Source organism: Ahaetulla prasina, chromosome 2 (genome assembly GCF_028640845.1).
Source record: "Ahaetulla prasina isolate Xishuangbanna chromosome 2, ASM2864084v1, whole genome shotgun sequence".
Taxonomy (NCBI): domain Eukaryota; kingdom Metazoa; phylum Chordata; class Lepidosauria; order Squamata; family Colubridae; genus Ahaetulla; species Ahaetulla prasina.
Window position 1 is genome coordinate 190758653 of NC_080540.1, and position 23652 is coordinate 190782304.

Genomic DNA, 23652 nt, shown 5'->3' on the forward strand with positions numbered 1-23652 from the left:
CAACCATTTAATTATTCTTGTAAAGAAAAATGCCAGCATACAATTATGATGTGTTACACATGTGTATTTGATACAGTATCAGACTAAACTACTTGGTTTGTTTAGATGCAAATGCCAACTCACATATTTACATGTGTTCAGTTGGATTTGGGAATGAGTGATCTTTTTAAAATTATAATGCACACTGCAAAACCATGCATTCTGCTTTCAACAATTTCTAAAGTAGGAAAAGGTTGCTGAACAACAACCACACAACTCTTCAATTTTTGCCCCAGAAAATCAATAGCTTGGTTGATATACCTGTCTCTAAGCACATGGACAGGCATTTCAGGGTCTTAATATAGAGAAAATGAACAAGTTTTCAAATAAAGAATGGCGAGAAATGGCAAGAAATGCAGTAAAGAATGGCGAGAAATGCAGTAAATGCAATAAATGCTGTAAAGCAGGTTTTGCTACATATTAAAAGTTAACTATTTGTGAGAAAAGTAGACAAGCTTCTCCTATACTCTCACCTTTGAATTAAAGACTTCAAGACACATATTTGAGAGAGTTTGGGGAGACGCTATGAATAGAATAGAATAGAATTTTATTGGCCAAGTGTGATTGGACACACAAGGAATTTGTCTTGGTGCATATGCTCTCAGTGTACATAAAAGAAAAGATACGTTCATCAAGGTACAACATTTACAACACAATTGATGGTCAATATATCAATATAAATCATAAGGATTGCCAGCAACAAGTTATAGTCATACAGTCATAAGTGAAAAGAGATTGGTGATGGGAACTATGAAACGATTAATAGTAGTGCAGATTCAGTAAATAGTCTGACAGTGTTGATGGAATTATTTGTTTAGCAGAGTGATGGCCTTCGGGAAAAAACTGTTCTTGTATCTAGTTGTTCTGGTGTGCAGTGCTCTATAGCGTTGTTTTGAGGGTAGGAGTTGAAACAGTTTATGTCCAGGATGCGAGTGATCTGTAAATATTTTCACGGCCCTCTTCTTGATTCGTGCAGTATACAGGTCCTCAATGGAAGGCAGGTTGGTAGCAATTATTTTTTCTGCAGTTCTAATTATCCTCTGAAGTCTGTGTTTTTCTTGTTGGGTTGCAGAACCGAACCAGACAGTTATAGAGGTGCAAATGACAGACTCAATAATTCCTCTGTAGAATTGGATCAGCAGCTCCTTGGGCAGTTTGAGCTTTCTGAGTTGGCGCAGAAAGAACATTCTTTGTTGTCCCTTTTTAATGATGTTTTTGATGTTAGCTGTCCATTTGAGATCTTGCGATATGATAGAACCCAGAAATTTGAAGGTTTCTACTGTTGATACTGTGTTGTCAAGTATTGTGAGAGGTGGAAGTATGGAAGGGTTTCTCCTAAAGTCTACCACCATTTCTACAGTTTTTGAGTGTGTTCAGTTCCAGATTGTTTTGGTTGCACCACAAGGCTAGTCGAATTATCTGCTTTACTACCATTTGCCTTAAACATGCCTCATGTAAAATCTGGCTTACTGGGAAACTTCCACCTTCCTTTTTTTTGGTGTGTTCAAGTAAGTATCGACACCTGACGACTGTCTAGACAAGTCTCTGCAAGTTTGTTATAAGATTTCAGAAGCGGTTCGTCCTTGCCTGCTTCCTAGGGCTGAGCCAAGGTTCCCCCAGCTGGCTTCGTGCCTAAGGGGGGACTGGAACTCATAGTCTCATGATTTCTAGCCTGATGCCTTAATCTCTACACCAAACTCTCTCTCTCTCTCAGGGGAAATAGGAACCAGGTTATGCTACATCATAATAAAAATAAGTTTGTTTTCAAACAGTATTTTACCAATAATAAATCCTTCCAAATGTTGCCAAGAAAACTGCAAGGCATTGTGTCTAGGCACAGTTGCCAGGAGTCAACATTGATATGAAGACACACACACAAAAATACTAAATGAAGTAAGGAAGTGCTTCAGAATATGAAACAGAGGAACTATGCACTTTAGTTGACGTATTGCAAATAAATGACTAGAAGCAGCATTTTGGACATTATGCATTCTTAAGATAGAAATTGATAAAAATATTGAACGTCTAAGCAAGGTAATAGTGAGACACAAGGCTAAAGGCTTAAAACAAAAACTGTAATGGTTCACTATAATGATATATCATTATCCAATTTAAGGATAATGTCATAGGGACCACCTTTGGTGGGAAGGTAACAGCGTTCTGTGCGCCTTTGGCGTTGAGTCATGCCAGCCACATGACCATGGACACGTCTTTGGACAGCGCTGGCTCTTCGGCTTTGAAACGGAGATGAGTACCGTCCCCTAGAGTCGGCAACGACTAGCACATATGTGCGAGGGGAAACTTTACCTTTAATAGAATTTCAGATAAAGAATTCTGGAATATAATCAGCAGTGTGATGTAGCTACAAAAGGACAATTCATTTTTTAAAAATCCTGAATCAACAAATGGTTTCCAAATCAAGATAAGTAACTGCTCCATTTTATTTTGTAGTGGTACAGATATCTCTTTATGTCCAATTCTGAATACCATACAAACTGGAACAGGTTCAGAGAAGAGCAAAAAAATGATCAGGTCCTACAGGGAGACAATGAAGATTCTGGGAATGTTTAGCCTTGAGAAAATGAGGATGAGATAGACTCTAGTATTAGCTTTCAAATGCATGAAATGACATTACACAGGTTATCTATTGTCACCATGTGCAAGAAGACAGATTCCAAGTCAATGTTGGGGGAAAAAAAACCACTTGGTGATCACAAAAGAAGAGGTTATGAGTCCAAAAGCTTGGGAGAATAAGCTCTGGTTCCTGTGACCAATTCAGATTGGATCCTCAAATGGGTCCCATGTTACTGTTTGGCTTTCCAATACCACATCAGGTGAGGAACTTCCCTGGCTTCTCACACTATTATTAAATCCCAAATAAAGGGATTATGAGGGAGTTGTCCCAGAAGTCATGCTACTATCATCATTAATGAGGAATCTTGCCTTTGAGACATTTTTGGAAAATTTCCCTGTCACTCAGTTTCTTGGCCCACAAATTTGATGGACACTTTTAAAAAGAAGATAGGGATGCGGTGGCTCAGGGGCTAGGACGTTGAGCTTGTTGATTGAAAGGTTGGCAGTTCAGTGGTTCGAATCCCTAGTGCTGCTGTGTAACGGGGTGAGCTCCCATTACTTGTCCCAGCTTCTGCCAACCTAGCAGTTTCGAAAGCACGTACAAATGCAAATAGAAAAAATAGGGACCACCTTTGGTGGGAAGGTAAGAGCGTTCTGTGCGCCTTTGGCGTTGAGTCATGCCGTCCACATGACCACGGAGACGTCTTCAGACAGCACTGGCTCTTTGGTTTTAAAACGGAGATGAGCAAGCCCCCTAGAGTCGGCAATGACTAGCACGTATGTGCGAGGAGAACCTTTACCTTTACCTTTAAAAAGAAATTTGTATCTAATTACCTAGTAAAACTAGTAAAACTAACATTGAATGTCTAGAATTCAGTTCAAAGTATCTCACTGACTTTTCTCACATCAGTAATTTTCCTATTTAAAATGGGAAGAGATATGACAACTTAACAATTGTCTGAGTAATCCCTTCTGAATTGTAGCATTTGTCAAATATAAGATAGGATATTTAATGATGAATAAGCAACTATATATAAGAATTTTTAATCACGGAACTATATTTCAAAATTCCGCAACTGTGCTATAAGACAGCTGTTTTCTAAATGTCATGTACATGCAAATATTTAATGAACTAGGACATCTATTATATTACGTGTCTGAGATACATTATAGTTACTAGCTTGATGTAATATTTAGCATCCTGATTTTCTTAAGTTTTGTAGCAGTTGGAAGAGACTTGTTACAGTCTCTAAAGGCTTGATTGCTTTTAGTAACCTGGGCAAATTTCTAACATTGGCACTACTTTTATTTGGCTACATATCAGATGATAATCAAAAGTACCTAGTGGTGTGGACTTTATTGTACCTAGATACTGAAGGTTGATAATTCTGTTGCCCTTAGTGGGAATTGGCATAAATGGATCTGGAATGAACTCCATGATATACCTGGAAATGTGCCCCAAATTAGATAAATGTCATCTTTTTCTCTCAACGTGCAAATGAAAATAGTAGTAGGAAGCTGTGTTAGATATGGTTGCTGCTTTTGTAAAAATAATAAAGGCAGAATACAAGCAAGCAAGCAAACAAACATGAGGCTGCCAGCTACAGGAATCTAAGCTCTCATACCTCTGTTCATGGAAAACAAAAGAAGCCAATTAAGGATAAAATCAAAAAGTCAAAGTTTTGTTTATCTGCCTTTATAGGGAACATACTGTTATGAAAAGCAGAATTTCTTTAAAGATTATATAGATAGGACTACACAAGTGAGGATTTTTCACGAACATTATTCTTCAGTACACTGTAATCTTTTGCAGTGCTTTAACTTTTTTGTGGTATTTGTCATTACATTTATTGTTAACATAAAATAACAACTGAATGAATGAATGCGGGATCCACAATTATACATTCAACCTAGCAATATAATAGGGGTAGAATCTTGTTCTTAGAGGTGTTTTTCATCCTGAATAAATTGATATAAAGACTTTAGAGTCAGATCTTTAAAGTTTCAGGAGGCATATTTAATTCAAATAAGCTCTATTTAAAAGTAATTATTTTCTATAACATATGCCTTGTTTGAAGGAGTACCATCTTGAGTAGGTTGAACCATCTGTTTTAGTTATGAAATACAATATCTTCTTTAGGTAAAAAAAAGGAAATACTTCTACATTTCCTTTTTTAGTTTGGGACTATGCATAGCACTTAAGTCCAATGTATTATATCTATAGCATATGCAAGAGATAATATAGGCCAAAATAAACTTAGTAAATAAAACAAATTAATAAAAGTTTTTTAAAATGCTAACACCCTTGTTTTGCTCCACTGGAAGTTGATAATTTTCCAAGCTGGATGTTAAACCACAGAAAATAGGAGTCATATGGAGCTGGGGATAAGGAGCTCTCTAACCACACACTCTGTAATAATCATAAAATGGATGAAGGATATATTAAATTACGTTGTATATTCCATCTATATAAATACTGAAACATTGCTCCCTTTTTGAAGCAGAGATACACATGGCGATCTTTATGATGGAATCACAGTATTAAAGAGTTGGAAAGAACCTTCTAGATCAGGGCTGTCAAACTCCTGTTGTGACCCAGGTTCCTGGACCCGGACTCCTGGACTCGGATGATTCAGAAAGTGAGGGAGAAGACCTGGCAAGCCCTGCTTCTCTTGAGCCCTTTCCCTCCCTGGCACCCACTCAAAGGGAGGAGGAGGGGCCGGCAAAGCCTGATCCCCTGGAGCCTTCTTCTGATTTGGCAACACCCCAAGAACAGTTTTGGAGTGATGCAAGACTGCGCAGGCGTGACCGGTGCGCGCAGCAGAGGAAGCGTTGGGACAAAGCCAAGTCATAATTGTCATGCAGTGACATCTGCAGAGGCTATAAATAGGAGGCGGGACTTCCTGGTTTTTTGTCTTGGACAAAGCAATGAATTTGCGCGGGCAAACTGTATCAATGGAGGGAAGAATATATTCGTGAGTAATTCTGGCCTTATCTGTAATTTCCTTGTTATCTCCAGAAACTTGGCAGGCCCGAGGGGAGATGTGGCCAGGACATTTATATATATGTAAATAAGTCAGAAAAGGAGGCCTCTGACTGACTCTTTGCTGGGAGTATTGGGGGAAGGGAAACAGAACATTTTGTCCAAGACCCCGACTAAAACATCTTCCACCAAAGATGGACCAGCAGCAGGTACAACAGCAGTTACAGCAGCTACAAGCGGCTAATCAACAGCTCCAGCAGCAAGTGGCTCACTTGGCAGGCCAACTTGCTGCCGGGAATGTGCCTGCAGCCCCCCCCCCGTCCTCCTACTCCTCCTCCTCGTCGCAAGTGCCCGATAACCGTGCCGGATAAGTTTTCTGGGCAGCCTGAGATGTTCCCGACCTTCTTGGGACAGTGCCAGCTCTACATGGCTATGCGGCCAGAGGATTTCCCAGACGACCGGGCTAAGGTGGCCTTCGTGATTAACCTTCTTTCCGGCTCGGCTGCTCGATGGGCCACACCCCTCTTGCTCCAGGACAGCCCCCTGCTGGCGGACCAACAGCGTTTTTGGCAGCACCTGCGCACCATGTACGAGGACCCCGTTCGAATGCTGACGGCAACCAGGCGCCTTAAGGAACTCTGTCAAGGGAAACGCCCCCTACAGGAGTACATCGCCGAATTTCGTCTTTTGTGCCAGGACTCTGACTGGAATGATGCAGCGCTGGTGGACGCGTTCCAGGAGGGACTCTCAGAGGAATTGCAAGATGAGCTGGCCCGGGTGGAGGTGCCGCGGACCCTCGACAACTTGGTGCCCCTTTGTCTCCGCCTCGATGCCCGTCTGCAACGGCGACCGTCCCGTCGCACCCCCCGGGACCCGCCGTCGACATCTGCACCCCCACTTCCTGCACCACCAGCACCCCGGGTCGCCCCACGTTTTGTAACCGCTGCGGAAGAGCCCATGGAGTTGGGAGCGGCCAGACCTCGCCTGACAGCCCAGGAGCGGAACCGGAGGCGCCAAGGGGGATTGTGCCTGTACTGTGGAGAGCCTGGCCACTTTGCCGCTTCTTGCCCCAGAAAGCGAAGTGGGGCACGCACGCCGGTCCCCGAATCACAGCGTGACCAATCGGGAAACGGAGCAGGCCCGACCTCGGGGAAACCCTAGGTCGGGCACGTACTAAGCCCCCACTGGACGTTGCGGAAGTAGACTCTGGGCCCCCTCGGCATCTGATTCTGGACACACGGATATGGTTGGGGAACCAGTCGGATGGGCTCCAGGCGCATGCACTGGTGGACTCAGGGGCCACAACAAACTTTATGGACCAGGCCTTTGTGACCCAGTTTCCGGTGGACCCTCCGATGCGGGTAGAGACAATTGATGGACGAGAACTGGTGTCCGGCCCCATTAAATTCGCCACCCAGCCTTTGCGCCTGGCTATTGGGGACCATGAGGAGGCAATCCAGTTTTATGTCACGGCGGACCTTCATTTTCCCTTGGTCCTTGGGATGGCCTGGCTTCGGACCCACGATCCTCAGGTGGCCTGGTCACGGAACGCCATCTCTTTCCCGAGTCTGCAGTGCGTCGACCACATCCGCCACACCTGTGCCAGCCAGAACGTCCCCACCGCTGCCATCACCTTGCCTCCTGAGCTGACGGACTTCGCCGACGTGTTCAGCGAGAAGGAGGCGGACCGACTACCCCCGCATCGGCCCTACGATTGCCCCGTGGACCTTCTGCCCAACTCACCACTGCCTGTGGGACGCCTGTATTCCATGTTGGAGCCCGAGTTGGCCGCCCTCAGGGACTTCCTGGACAAAACCTTCGCCCGAGGGTCCACCCGCCCTCCAAGTCCCCTCTCTCGGCCCCGGTCCTCTTCGTGAAGAAGAAGACAGGGGACTTGTGCCTGTGCTGTGATTACCGCCGGCTAAACGCCATTACGGTGCGGAATCGCTACCCCCTGCTGCTCATCTCGGAGCTACTGGAGAGGTTGCGGGAGGCCACGATCTTCACCAAGCTCGATCTCCGGGGGGCCTACAACCTGCTGCGGATGCGAGAAGGAGACGAATGGAAGACGGCATTCGGCACCCGATACGGACACTACGAATACATTGTCATGCCATTTGGGTTGACCAACGCTCCCGCCGTTTTCCAGCACTTCATGAACGACGTGTTCCGAGACATGTTGGATCGGTTCGTGGTTATCTACCTGGCGGACATCCTGATTTACTCCCGGTCCAGGGAAAGCCACCTTCGACACGTTGGTCTGGTTCTGCAACGCTTGCGGGAGCAACAACTCAATGCGAAGCTGGAGAAATGCGTCTTCTTCCGGACTTCCATAGAATTCCTCGGGCATATCATCTCGCCCGAGGGCATAGCCATGGACCCATGCAAAGTAGAAGCTTTGTGTAGCTGGGAAGCCCCTCGTCGGGTGAAGGATGTTCAGCACCTGCTGGGCTTCGCCAATTACTACCGGACCTTCATCCCGGGCTTCGCCACACTGACGGCTCCACTTACCCAGCTCCTCAGGAAGAAGGTTGCGTTCCGGTGGGGTCCCCCGCAGCAAGAAGCATTCACAGCCCTCAAGAAAGCCTTCGTCACGGAACCCGTCCTGAGGCATCCCGACCCGCTCCGGCCTTTTGTGGTGGAAATGGACGCGTCCAATGTGGCTCTGGGAGCGGTGCTGCTACAGGCTCCGACGAATGGCGGCACACTTTTTCCCTGCGCTTACTACTCCCGGAAACTCAATCCTTCCGAGCGCAACTACACCATCTGGGAAAAAGAGTTGCTGGCTATCAAGGCTGCATTCGAGGCTTGGCGACACCATCTGGAGGGGGCCCGACATCAGGTGGAGGTCCGAACGGACCATCGGAATCTCGAGCACCTCACCACAGCTCGGAAGTTGAACCAGCGGCAGATCTGGTGGTCATTGTTTTTTGCCTGGTTCAACTTCCGCGTCACCTACATTCCCAGCGGTCACAACTGGAGGGCGGATGCCCTGTCCCACAAGCCAGAGTACCTCTGCACCAAGGACCCCCTTCCTCCACGGACAGTGCTGCCGGCAGAAGCCTTGGCCGTAGCACGGGAACCAGTGGACTTGCGGGCCCAGATGCGAGAGGCACAGAGCCAGGACGCCTGGTCGCAGCAAAGGAGAACGGAGGTGGGCCCCGCGTCTCCTTGGACCTTGGAGGAGGACTTACTCAAGTTTCGGGGGCGATTATATGTGCCCACAGGACCACTCTGAGCCCTCGTCATGACCCAGTGCCACGACAACCCTGCAGCAGGACATTTTGGGTTCTTCAAGACCCTCCACCTGGTGACACGGACCTTTTGGTGGCCCCGAGTGTGGCATGATGTACATGCCTACGTGACATCCTGCGTACCGTGCCGGCAAGCCAAGGCCGCCACGGGGGCCCCTCCCGGGCTCCTCCAGCCCTTGCCGACACCCGACAGACCCTGGGGGGCGATCTCCATGGACTTCCTGACGGACCTGCCACCGTCCTCTGGGTTCACCACGGTGCTGGTGGTGGTGGACATGCTCACCAAGATGGCACACTTCATCCCATGCCGCGGACTGCCCACAGCCGCAAAAACGGCCCGTCTCTTTCTGCAGCACATCTTCCGCCTCCATGGTCTACCGGACAGGGTGGTTTCGGACCGCGGAGTTCAGTTCACAGCCCGCTTCTGGAAGAGCCTGATGGCCGCGTTGGAGGTGCAGGTGTGTCTGTCGTCATCGCACCATCCGGAGACCGACGGGGGTACAGAGAAGGTCATCGGTATACTGGAACAGTATCTCCGTTGCTTCATCAACCAGCAACAGGACAACTGGGCCGACTACCTGTCCCTGGCGGAGTTTGCTTTTAACAACTCTCAGCACACCTCTACTCAGATGACCCCGTTCTTTGCCAATGTGGGGTACCATCCGCAGCTCTTCCCTCTGGCACCACCGGACTCTCCTGTTCCCGAAATGCAGACCTTCCTGACGGAATTGCATGCGGTCCAACAGTTGGTACGTCAGCAGCTGAATCGGGCAAAGGAGGACTACAAACGGTCCGCCGACCGCTCCCGACGGGCAACGCCCCTGCTGGCAGTTGGAGACCGGGTGTGGCTCTCCACCAAACACCTCCCGTCCGACCGCCCGGTAAAGAAGTTGGACCACCAATTCATAGGCCCGTTCCCTGTCAAGGCAGTCATCAACCCGGTAGCCTACCGACTGACCCTGCCACGATCCATGCGGATCCACCCCGTTTTTCACCAGTCCCTTCTGGTTCCTGAGGCCACACCGAGTCCCCTTCGATGCCCAACAGCACCCGTCACTGTCGCCGAGGACGGGTCGGAGGAATACGAAGTCCACAGCGTACGAGACTCCCGCTGGCTGAAGGGTCGTTTCCAATATTTGATCGCGTGGAAGGGATACGGGACTGATTTCTCCTGGGTAGATGCCTCCGACGTTCATGCCCCTGACCTGGTGCAGGCCTTCCATGAGCAGAACCCAGCCCGACCGCATCCCGATCGTCAGCCCCGGGGGAAGGGCCCTGCGGTGAGGGATAGTGTTGTGACCCAGGTTCCTGGACCCGGACTCCTGGACTCGGATGATTCAGAAAGTGAGGGAGAAGACCTGGCAAGCCCTGCTTCTCTTGAGCCCTTTCCCTCCCTGGCACCCACTCAAAGGGAGGAGGAGGGGCTGGCAAAGCCTGATTCCCTGGAGCCTTCTTCTGATTTGGCAACGCCCCAAGAACAGTTTTGGAGTGATGCAAGACTGCGCAAGCGTGACCGGCGCGCGCAGCAGAGGAAGCGTTGGGACAAAGCCAAGTCATAATTGTCATGCAGTGACATCTGCAGAGACTATAAATAGGAGGCGGGACTTCCTGGTTTTTTGTCTTGGACAAAGCAATGAATTTGCGCGGGCAAACTGTATCAATGGAGGGAAGAATATATTCGTGAGTAATTCTGGCCTTATCTGTAATTTCCTTGTTATCTCCAGAAACTTGGCAGGCCCGAGGGGAGACGTGGCCAGGACATTTATATATATGTAAATAAATCAGAAAAGGAGGCCTCTGACTGACTCTTTGCTGGGAGTATTGGGGGAAGGGAAACAGAACAACTCCCAGCCCACAGGCCGGATGGGTCACGCACTGGCTATGCCCGATTTAGCAAAGGGGAAAAAAGTCACGATACATCACGTGACAATGCCATTATGATGCGAGTTTGACACCCCTGTTATAAGATCATCTCATCTAATGTCCTACTTGTAACAGGAAATCCAGCCATTACAGCCCTGCCTCCAAATGGCTACTTTTGCATGAAGAGCTCTAGTAAAGCAAAACTCATTTTGTCATGTAATTGGCTTGATGATTCAACTTTGTTCCCTATTAAAGATTTGTTCAAACATTGAACTGAATCTTATTCTTCTGTAATGTAAAACTTGAAGATTTTAAGTCCTGTTCTCCTCCTTCAGAAGAGGAGAGATTGAGAGGGAAAACAGCACTCCAGTCTGTTATTGTCCTCTACAGGCTTCCTGCTTTGTGGAATTAAGACTCAAATTAGCAGCAGCTTCTCTACAGATTTTTAATGTTATGTCCTTAGATACAAAGGAACATAACCTGGAGCAGCAGTTCTGTTATCCTCAGTGAAGAATTGGAAAAAAAAGTCACTGATCTGTTTCTTTTAAATCTTGTGAATTCATTTAATTATGATAAATTGATATAAATACAGGTATACATTTATCTATTATTATTTTATTTATTGTTTAATACTGATGAATTTATGCGAATAAATCAGGTTTTAGAATAATGCTTTGTTGTTGTTTATGCCCACTTGTTGAAGAATGATCCAAAACATATTATATAACTACTTTTCCCCCACTAAATATACATCACAAGAATAACCTTGTGGTATGGAGGCCTATAAGTCTTATCACCAGATAAATAGATCATATTCTGCCAATTTTGACATACTTTTTCAGATGAATAGGACTATTGTGGTGGAATATAGTACAGATTTATTTATTTTTATGTATTTATTAAATTTATTTGCCACCTGATGGTTCAGATGACTCTGAATTACAGGAGGGAGGAGGTCTTCTCCAGGGAGCAAAGTGACAGCTCAGCCACTTTGGCATACAGGAAGAGAGAGCCAAGGCAGACCCTCCCTAACCTTTTATAGACTATAATCTAATAGTTATGTGAATCTGTGATTTAGTCTGACAAGATTCCTGTCTACAGGTGAACAGGAATAAAGAAACTGCTGTGAAGTAACTTCTTGTGTTGTTCTTGGTTCTTTCCTTCTAACAATTATCCAACAATATTCTATACAATTATGCAGTGAAAGAATCAATTACATTTGATAAAAGGTGGCTGCAGAATGCTTCTCAGAAAGTTCTGATATTCCTAAAGATGAAGCAAACAAAACTATTTCCACATGCAAAGAAGGTGAAATAAATCTTAGATGATAAATTGAAGCAGCTGAAGAAAGCAAGCAAAAGACAATAGATGCAGACGGAAACCTCCCCAGATAAAAGCTGAAAACAAGAGAAGTTATACTGAAAAAAACAATGCAAAGAAACTAAGAATAATAATTGAATGGAAAAGATATCTGAGAAAAATTACAGACATCAAGAACTTTTATGTTACGATGGGCACAATTAGAACAAACAAGGTAAAGATCTTTTGAATAAATAGATATAAAGAAGAAATTGTGAAATATATGGAAGCGTACAAAATAGATCCAGAAATTGTTCAAATATGAAGATTTGACCACTACACTAAACCCAGACATTCAGGAATCAGGTATTAAAAAGCAGAACAAAAGCACTGTTAACAACAAAAGTGCAGAAATTGATGAAATATCAACAGAACCTTTTAAATATTTTGCATGATAATGTAGTTGGGAGAGCTGTTTGCAGTTTAGAAAAGTGGAAAAAATCAGTACATATTCCAATAACAAAAAAACAGCAGCAGTATTTAATGTTCAACTATTAAATAAATACATTTATCTTTTACAGTACCTAGATAGTCTTTAATATTTTGCAATCCACACTGGAACATACACAGAATGACAACTGTGCAAGTTGATTCAGAAGAGGTAGAGATACTTGAATGCATATTATTTCCATTTGACAGATAATGAAAAAGCAAGAGAATTCAAGAAGACTATCGTAGATTGCATTAAGGCTTCTGACTATACAGACAACCAAAAATTGTGGATAGTCCTTAAAAAAGTAGGCATACTTGATCACTCATTTGCTTATTGAAAAATATACATAAGGAGCAGAAAGTAATAATTAGAACAGACTATAAAACAACTGAATGAATGACCTAATGAATGAATGAATGAATGAATGAAGACGCTTGTCACCCACTCAGAAGGTTGAGCGTTCAATCCTAGGTAGTGGCAGATGTTTCTCTGCTAAGTGCAAAGAAAAAATATCTGCTGTAAATACCACATAAGCATCAGTAGGACATTTGGCTAGTAAACGCTAAGCTCTATCCAGTCTCCCCGACTCTCCCCCAACTTAAGGAACTACAAGGTCATAAAAATTGAGTTTTTTTGAGTTGCCTATAATATGCATTGTCACCTTATTTATTTGACTTAAATGCACCATATAACGTAATAAATGTTGGACAACAAGAAATATAAATTCAAATAAAAATTGCTGAGAAAAAAAAATCAAAACGTTCAGAGATGCTAATGATATTATTTGGATGGAAACAGGGAAGAGTTGAGGAATTTCTTGATGATTCTGCTGCTCAGTATTAAAATGAAAAAACAAATGTTCTTAAGAGGCAATTCCAACAACATTCAAACAGGTGAAAGAAAAGTTTGCTGGTTAGTTCTTCTAACTTAGAGCTTTAATTTAGATGCTCAAGTTGATCTACATGGCTCTCTCTTTTCCTACTCTTTCTCCAAAGCAACAATTGTGTCAGACACTAATCTCTTCCATTTCTAGTCACAAACCTTAACCAATGAACAGATTTTATCTTCCCAGACACAAAATGTTGATAACTATAGACATGAAAAGATACATCAATACTTCAGAGGAGGACTATTAAATATAGTTAAATATTTTAGCCACATATTCTAAGGATAGTGGTCATTGGGGAAGGCATTGATGCTTGGAAAAATCAAAGGCAATCATAGAAGAGGTTGACAGAAAATAAAAAGGTTAGATTATTTCATTAATGAAATAAGCATCAGCTTATTAAAAACTCAATTTTTATAGACAGTCCTGGCAAAAGAATATCCACTGGGTCATGAAGAGATGAAAAAAATTAAATGACTGAACAAAATCAAAACTTTTAATATAAAACCAACCTAAGCTTTCTGTATTTATGAAAATGCCAGTCAGTCAGAAAATAGATCATATAGAAAAGGTATAGCTGAAAAAAAAAACCTTCTAAATGCTGAGGGCTACAGTAACTGTTATCTACAATTCCACCCCTCATGATGTTTAAAATCCAGCATGAAAATGAAATTTTATGAGCTTGAAAGCTTTCTCATGGTTTGGGGACATTTTATTTGGAAATGTATGTGAAAATGGCTGCACCCTCAATTCCAATTAGATTACTCTAATTAGCTAGTTATAATTTTAATGTTAATGGAAAATAGGCCAGTGGTGTAATATTACTAAGCCAGAGATAAGGAAAAAGATAAAATTCAGCTTTTGTCACTGGTTACTTACTGGTTGGTCTGCCCTATTGATTCCAATAAGGAAGAGAAGTTCTGCCACAAACAAGCTGATGCACAAGTTCTTATGGATAGTGTTTCTGTCACTTTGGAGTCCGCGGAAGAAGCAGAAAGTAAAAATGCAGATCAGGAGGCAGACAAGGGACAGAAGAATGCCGACCCAAGTGATGACATCCAGGATCAGATCATGGACTGCATCTCCATGCTGCAAATAATTAAAAAAAATATTCATCAATTATATATTGACTCTCAAAATCTAAGAAAGCTCAGTCTAACTGAGACACTTTGACAGTCTCCATCTTTCTCTCACAAATGTATAGTGTGCATATTAACATAATCGCAGATTATGTTAATTGTTTGCTTACGTTTTTCCTCTTATTTGTTTTGTTTAAAAATTAGTATCCTGAACAGCATCATCTGAGTTTTGAACTCAGGTACACAAAGACAATGAACATAAATGACACGTATTATAGATTAATAGCATTAATTTAGTATCTAGATCACTCTGAGCTGCAGCATGAGACTTAAAACGGGGTTCTTTGCTTTAGCAAATTCTTAAATAAAACAAGCTGCTTCAAAAACAAGGCAACAATGTTTGCTTCACATCAGACTGGTTTGAACTCTCCTTAGACTTCATCTACATTGCTTGCACTATGGGAGAAAACAAAAGGAAGCCTTTTTTGGAAAATAGTGCAGGAGAAGTCTGAGAGTAATTTTTGCTGAAAGTTTCTGAGGGTGCAACACCTTCAGTATGTTCTGAAGGTCTGCTAGGTGGACAACTTTGGTCTGTGAGATCCTGAAGTTATCTGGCCTGGAATACTTTCAGCCAAGGCTGCAGAGGAATGCTGAGAGGGTCTATCTCCCACTGGATCTGGTCTGAAGTACCTAACATTATCTGAGTTATTTCAAAGAAGTAAAGCAGGTTACATCTTCATTTTAGTAAAGAAAACTGCATCATCTCCAAGGCAAGAATTGCTTAAATGAAATGAATCTACAGTAAATCACTTTGCACAGGCCAATTATAGATCAATATGATATTGGCCATTAATTAGTTTTGCTTCATGGATACCTATGAGGTTTTTGATTATTCACTGATTATTTTAATAAATTATATTTTTTAATTCTCTGCCTGCAATATTGATGGATCCCGCTGAGATTCTGCCTGAATTGGGGTAGGTTATAAATATAGTTTAATAAATGAATACATTTTTAGAGGGAATAATGATTTTTCATCCTTTCATATTGGCAATGTTTTAAAAGTATGGTGGTTCATTTCAAGAAGATAACGGCCATCAATAATAAACATTAAAATGAATTTCCACTTTTTAAACTATTATAGTATAGATTAAATACTGTAATAGTATATATAGGAATTATTTAACTATTATAGTATTAAAATATTAAGAAGGCAAAGCTAGCAATTTTCAAAATGTAAATTTTAACATAATTATCTGATATTTTGCATTTGATTTCCACCTGACTGTTCACATTATTTTCCTCTGCAGTTATGTGTACTGCAAATCAAGGTTATACAACTAACGAAGCCTCCAAGGATAAAAGGAAAACTTATTCACCTTTCTCTTTGCTTTTAAAAACTATTTATCTCAAAAGAACCTATGCTTCAGGTTTCCTGTAATAGAAATACATTACATGTTGAAATAAAAATCTGTATCTTGATAGTTTAACTTTATATATTAGTAAGACAATACAGCAGCCATATGTAGATTGGGTAAGCTTTCCCTCAGCATGAAATCCCTCCACAAGTTTGAATTGAAACAGATGTTGAATGAGTTCAATTAAATTAGCTACAATGTTTTCCTTCTCTAGTATTCAAAGCAGCCACTTGCCTATCTGCAGGCATAGATACATTTTCATTCCAGCCATAATTTGGTGTTCATGTCTTTGAAGTATCATTAGAACTTGAATTCAGCTTAATAAAATGTGTTTTTCTCCTTAATACGCATAACTTGCTCAAATGCGATAGTATATAATAGGACTGCATGAGGAATTTGTTTAGAAGGGCCCTTCCCAGAGATGCTGGCACAATTATTTTATTGTTCATCTTAGACAGAACAGTTGATTTAATTGTCAGCTCAATGACAAGCCAGAGTGAATAATTCCTTTGTTTTTTTGCCTTTAGTTCATATACCTTCTGGATTTAACAGAAAAGCCTTGTTTTGTATTCCAACTGAATCTGTCTCTATCAATTAACTGGCTGCATCAACATTTTGAGGGATTCGGCAGTGGTAGAGACCACAGATAGTGAACATTTTAGCTCCTTCAATTTATAATCACTATTTATAATCACTATTTATTCTTTCTACAGGAGAGCTCTATAGAAATTAATTCATCTTTCTTTCTCTGTCTCATTTGTCATCTGTTTCTTCATGTAATGAAAGTTTGATTATTAAAATTGCCCTTGAAGAAGTTGGGAAATATAGCAGTAGCACTTTTTAATCATGGGTATCTGTAATACAATCAATCCAGTAGCACCTAAACTATCAGTGCCATCTCACTGGCACAAGGGGGCAGATACAATCTGAGTATAAAAGGTAAAGGTAAAGGTAAAGGTAAAGGTTCCCCTCGTACATATGTGCTAGTCGTTGCCAACTCTAGGGGGCGGTGCTCATTTCCGTTTCAAAGCCGAAGAGCCAGCGCTGTCCAAAGACATCTCCGTGGTCATGTGGCCGGTATGACTCAACGCCAAAGGTGCACAGAACGCTGTTACCTTCCCACCAAAGGTGGTTCCTATTTTTCCTACTTGCATTTTTACGTGCTTTCGAAACTGCTAGGTTGGCAGAAGCTGGGACAAGTAACGGGAGCTCACCCCATTACACAGCAGCACTAGGGATTCGAACCGCTGAGCTTTGATGTATAGCTTTGATGTTCTCCTCATAGTCATCAGCCTTACATTTGTTAGACATCCTACCCCTGTATGAAGTCAACATCCATATATGTGTAGATCAAGCACTTCCTTAGTCTTAGGAAATCCTGATAGCATCACTGATTCTAGGACATATCCATAAGGGATCTTTTGCCCCAAATAGACAATTATTCTATAAGCTGAAGAGCAAACTTATGGGATAAGAGTCATCATCAGAGGGTTTATATCCTTTCCTAATAGTTCAACTAGCATGTATAATACAATTCTTGAAAGATGCCATTTCATCAGTATTGAATGAAATGGGACCTGTACTCTCCCCCTTGTTCACCAAGAACAAAGAATCTTGAACAATGCAAAGTTAATTTTAAAGGGGAAAAAAGAAATTTAAAAAAGAATATGACTTGTGGTAATTTAATAATTTAATTTAAATTAAACCATACAAAGAAGATTTATACCAAGGAGAATTTTGCAAATCATATAAACACAAAACATGAACCTCATTTCTGGCAGACAGCAAATTTATATTAATATACCTTTTCAGAGAACCACTTTTGATTGAAAGCTAGATTTTAATATGTAACTAGAAAATGGATTGAAATATCACAGTGATCGAGTGGAAATGATGTCAAAATGCCCACAAAGGGAATCAATGAACTCAAAACATCAGAAATACTCCTCCAGCAGACAATTGCTTCACCACACACACAATATACTAGGTAATATCACAACTACCATTCATTCATTAACTACCATTAGCATAAGCAGCAATTATCCTATTATAATTTGCTAGTAAAGTAATATTTGCTAGTAAAACAACTCTGTCAGTGTAATATTCTGCTTTGTAACTGAGGTATTGCTCAAGTATGGGTCATGAATATAATAGTGTCTCCCATTGGCATAGGAAGGCTTCCACCAAATTTTAAGGTGAAATCCTTCTGGTGAATTTTGAGTATACCTTGCCTTATTCCCTTGAACATTTTAAAGTCAATATTAAAGTCATTTAACTGAATACTAAGATTCAATATGTTAAACATATCTTCCAGGCAAACAATCTGTACAGAAATATCTAGAATCAGCATTAGACTGAAATGTAGTCTTTCCTATGGAATCCAAGTTTTAGCTGTTAATCATGTAACAGAAAAAGTCTCTGTGGTACCTTTTATAAGCCAACACATTTTATTGAAAATTGCAAGCTTTTGGGAGCTATACCTCTGAGCTCATGAAAGCTTATGGTTTTCAGACTAATGCATTCTATTAGATTCTTTATGATTTTTGGTTACTATGGATTAACATGATTCTTCTCCTACAAATTCTATGAATCATAAACGAAAATGAAAATGAATGTTTTGAATAGCATAGTGATGGATCAAATGGGAGGAAATAAAAAAGTAAGAAACAAAGGAAGGAAAGAAGGAAATGGTTTTTTAAAAATGTAACTTATATCCCCCCCCCCTTTTCTTCTTATTAGTCAACATCAGGTCATGATATCACTCGCCCACTGTGTTGGAATCCTCTAGATTCTCTTCAAACTTTAATCTCAGTTCATTTACTGACATCTTTTTTAAGTTAACAATTATATCCCTGATATTGGTTTCTACAATAGTTGCTCTAAATGAATTCATTCCAAATGTTTGTGGCTAAGAAGTAACTAAGAGAGGTTAAATGGGAAGGCTCTAGAAAAAAATCCCCTTAAACTGATACTATGTACTAGATTAATAGGAGAGGTTGAGAAAGGAGTAAGAATAAATGATCTCAACGCAGATGGTTGGGTTTGATTACCAAATATTTCATTCAACTCTATGTTATAACTCTATGAAATAAACAAAACCTCTTACTGGAAGATGTAACTTGCAATGTTTATGGCAAATTTACATTCCTGAAAATAATTTGGTATATATTTAGAACAACTACAAATCTATAACATTGCTTCAAGGAAAGGTTTGCTCAATTGCCTAATTTAATCTGCCCTTAGTGTCATGCTCCTGACTCAAGAATTGTATTCAGATAAGTAAGACGAAGAAGAGACATTTCAAGAGCTGGAAGCAGTAGTTTCAGCTCTAGCTCCCATACCAAGTCAACAATGCCATTATCTATGTCATAATTATCTAGGCTTCAGATCCATCCACATAAATCTCTGAAGAACATATTAACAGAGTTGGAATGGACCTTGTAGGTCTTCTATTCCAACCACCACCACCACCACCCTGGCAAAAGCAGGAGAACCTACACCATTTCTGACAAATAGCAGTCCACTCCCTTCTTGAAATCTTCCAGTGATGAAGCTCCCACAACTTCTGAAGGCAAGCTGTTCCATTGATTGATTGGTCTCACTGACAGAAAATTTCTCCTTATATCTAGGTTGAATCTCTCCTTGATCAGTTTCCATCCATTATTCCTTGTCTGTCCTTCAGGTACTTTGGAAAATAGTTTGACAGCCTCCTCTCTGTGCAGCCCCTCAAATACTGTAACACTGCTATCATGTCTCCCCGGTCCTTTTCTTCATCAGACTAGCTATGCCAAGTACTTGCAAGCGTTCATTGTATGTTTTAGTCTCCAATCCCCTAATCAACTTGGTTGCTCTTCTCTGCACTTTTTCTAGAGTCTCAACATCTTTTTATAGTGTGGTGACCACAACTGGATGCAGTATTCTAGATGTGGTCTTACTAAGGTTTTATAGAGTGGTCTTAGTACATCACTTGATCTTGATTGTATCCCTCTGTTAATGGCTTTTTTGGCTGGCACCGCATACTATCAGCTCCTTTAGGACTCTGGGATGTAATCCATCAGGTCCTGGTGATTTCTATTTTGTTTTCCTCAAGATCATCAAGAGAACAGGTGTTCTCTTACCATCTTTTTGCTTATTTTAACTTTTATTTCTAGTCTGTCTTTTACAGTTGTGTTTTTGGTAGGTTGGGCTATAGTTTCTTTTTGTGTGAAGATCAATGCAAAGTACGAGTTAAGTAGCTCTGCTTTCTCTCTGCTGCCTGTTACTTCCTTGCTGTCTTCTCTCTTTAGTGGACCGACTGTTTCCTTGATTTTTTTTCTTGTTATTTATATGTTAGAAGAAACTTTTTTAATTGACTTTTGTTCCAAGTCTTTGTTCATTCTGAGCTTTTGCTTTCCTGACTTCGTCTTTGCAGATTCTGGCTATCTGTTGATATTCTGCCTTAGTTATGTGTCCCTCTTTCCATTTTTTGGTAGTTGTCCTTTTTGTCTTTCAATTTGTCAGAGAGATCTTAGTGCAGACATTCTGGTTTTGTCTTGGATTTCTTGTTTTTCTTTTACAGTGCTATTGTGCTGGACTGGGCTTTTATGATCATATTTTTCAAAGTTTCCCAAGCTTCTTGAGTTGTTTCCCTCTTTAGGATTTTCATCGAAGGACTCTTTCCCAAATTCTCTCTGAGTTTGTTAAAATCAGCTCTTTTAAAATTTAAGTTATGTTCTATTGCTTGTGTTTGCATTATGTTGAATTCTAGTATGACATGATCACTCTCACCCAAGGTTCCTGCAACTTCAACCCCCTCTATCATATCATCTGTTTGGTAAGAATTAAATCCAATATAGCTGACCCTTTAGTTCCCTCTACTTTTTGGATGACAAAATTGTCAGCTAGGCTCATAAGATGTTCAATCTCCCACTTCATGCAGAGTCTGTTTCCCAGTTGATGTCAGGGTAGTTAAAGTCCCTCATTACTACTGTAGTATGTTTCCTACAATTAACATTAATTAACTGGTTAGCAAAAAGTTCTCTAGCAAAAATGTCTCTGTTTGTGAGAATTAGGTCCAGTACAGCTGTCCCTCTAGTTCAGTGATGGCGAACCTTTTAGGCACCGAGTGCCCAAAGTGTGTGTGCATGCCCAAACTGCAAGTGCATGAGCACCCTTTGCATGCGTGCGCACCCCACCCATTCCTCCTGCCCCACCCAAACTGCAAGGTGCGGGTACATGCACACACTCCGCACCTGCATGCCCCATACATATGGGGCAGTGACCCGAAGACCAGCTGGCTGGTGGGAGGCATGTGTGCATGCGGGGCAGAGACCAGAAACAGAGCTGGGGTGATGGCGCATGTGCTCACAGAGAGGGCTCTGCATGTCACCTCTGGCACATGTGCCATAGGTTTGCACCACTGCTCTAGTTCCTTTCCCTACCTTTTGAACAATAAAGTTGTCAGCTAAGTTGGTCAGGAACCTATTTGATTTCTCAGTTGGTGCAGAATTAGTCTTCCAATCCCTTGCCAAAAGCCCATCCTTTGCCAAAAGCCCCTTGCAGTGCAGACCATGGTCCAGGAATCCATAGTTTTTTTTGTGACACCAACCCTTTAGCCAGTGGTTCACTTCTAGAATCCTTTGTTCTCTTATCAGGTGTTTACCTTTCATTGGCAGTACAGATGAAAAAACTATTTGTACACCTAGCTGGCACCTTCTTGCCAGCTGCTCATAATATTGTGGCAGCCCCTCAAATACTCAAATACTGCAATCGTGTCACCTCTAATTCTTCTTTTCTTTAAACTAGCGAAACCTAAATCCTGCCACTGTTCTACATATGTTTTAGTCTCAAGGCCTTTGATCATCTTAGTTGCTCTTCTCTGAACTTTTTTCCAAAGTCTCAACATATTTTTTGTAGTATGGTAACCAAAATTGGTTGCAGTATTCCAAGTGTGGTCTTACTAGGGTTTTATAAAGCAGTACTAATACTTCACGTGATCTTGATTCCATGCCTCTGTTTATACAATCCAGGATTGTATTAGCTTTTTTGGCTGCTGCTGCACACTGCTGGCTCATATTCAAGTGCTCATCCACTAGGACTCTAAGGTCCCTCTCACAATTACTGTTTTTTCTAATCTGTAGATCTTGTCTAATCTGTATTTATACATTTGATTTTTATTGTCTAAATGGAAAACTTTGTTTTTCTCCACATTAAAATTCATTTTGTTGGATAGGGCCCATTGTTCAAATTTGTCAAGATCTTTTTGGAACCTGAGCTTGTCTTCAAGGGTGTTGGCTGTTCCTGCCAGTCTGCAAATTTGATGAGTTCCTCTTCTATTCCCTCATCTAAGTCATTTAGATTCCCGGGTCTGTTTTTTCACTTTCTTGAAGATATCAGCCCTTATCATACCATATCAGCCCTTTTCCAATACTCGGGTACTTCCCTGGTGCTCCAGGATTTTTGAAAGATATGTTATAATGGTTCTGAGATAATATCTGCCACTACTTCAGAACTCCAGGATGTAATCTGTCAGGCCCCAGTGATTTATATTCATCAAGGTCAGATAGGTATTCTCTTACCTTTTTACAGGAGCAAGACAATGGCATAATCATAGTAGTAGAGGTCATATCATCTGCTGCATAGGAATAAATCCATGGCAGGAAGAGAGACTAAGTACATGGTTATCTAAGAGTTTAAGAAAATGAATGGTATATATCATTCTAAAGATGGATTAAGTATAAGATCAGTGAAAACCATATCCAAAATGTTGGTGTGCATCAGGAATGGGAGTGACAAGATAACTAGCATCTAAGACCGTGATGGCAAAAATATGGCACACGTGCCAGAGGTGGCACACAGAGCCCTCTCTGCTGGCACATGCGCCGTCGCCCAGGTCAGATCTCTGTGGCGTTTCTTTTGTGAGCTTCTATTTCCCTGCAAACAACGAAACAGAAGCTCATGAAAGCAAAAGGTCTTACCTCTTGCTGCGCTGCCGGTGTTGGGATGCCCCACCTGCCGCCGGCCAGCTGGTCTTTGGGTCTCTGCTGCGCATGCGCGCATGTCCTTTCACTTTCACACCTTTCATTTTGGGCATGTGTGCATGCGCAATTTGGGCACTCAGTGTCTAAAAGGTTCGCCATTACTGATCTAAGAGAACCAAGGATGATTTAATTTTCATGTCCAGGTTAAAGGTAACTCTATAATCTTACTCTCCAAAGTATAATTCAGTAATTGTATTTCTCTTGCAGTTAAGGTATACAACCTCAATTATAAGGGTCTGCTTTCAAAATAGTTTCTATAAATCACTGTACAGTTATCAGGGTATTTATAAAATAACTAACAATGAGTTATAGTATTTTTCCTACTATCTATCTATCTGACTGACAGGGTTATTTTCTCTCTGCTTTAGCTGTGTGTTCACACCTTATGAATACAGGGACAAGAGATTAACAGTGCATCAGCAAGTTCCATTAAATTGTGTTTATTAAACTAGAATGAAATTCATCTGGCCCTGAAGTTATGCATTCATTTAAAGCAACCATCTATTTATGTATTCATTAAAATAGTTCTAAAGCACCCTTCATCAAATGACAAGAAAGCAGTGTACAAAATGGGCCCCCAAATGTATAGTCATAATGAAACAGAAGAGAATGCAATAATAAAACAGCTTAAAAGACAGATTAACCAATTGCCTTTAGCAGTTATATGACAAGCAGGTATAATGTGATCCTCTCCAAGTTAGGAATAGCTGTATCTACATGATGAATTGAACCAATGGAGAATTTG

The 23652-nt window shown here is 41.6% G+C and overlaps 1 protein-coding gene across 11 annotated transcripts in view; it reads right to left on the minus strand.

Annotated features, from left to right (window-relative positions):
- Positions 1–23652, minus strand: part of ADGRL3 (adhesion G protein-coupled receptor L3) — a 673676-nt gene that overhangs the window by 171829 nt on the left and 478195 nt on the right. For all 11 annotated transcript variants that reach the window (XM_058169767.1, XM_058169775.1, XM_058169766.1 and 8 more), the window contains one exon: positions 14271–14480. In XM_058169767.1, the coding sequence (XP_058025750.1) occupies positions 14271–14480 (210 nt within the window). The remainder of the gene's footprint in view (positions 1–14270; positions 14481–23652) is intronic.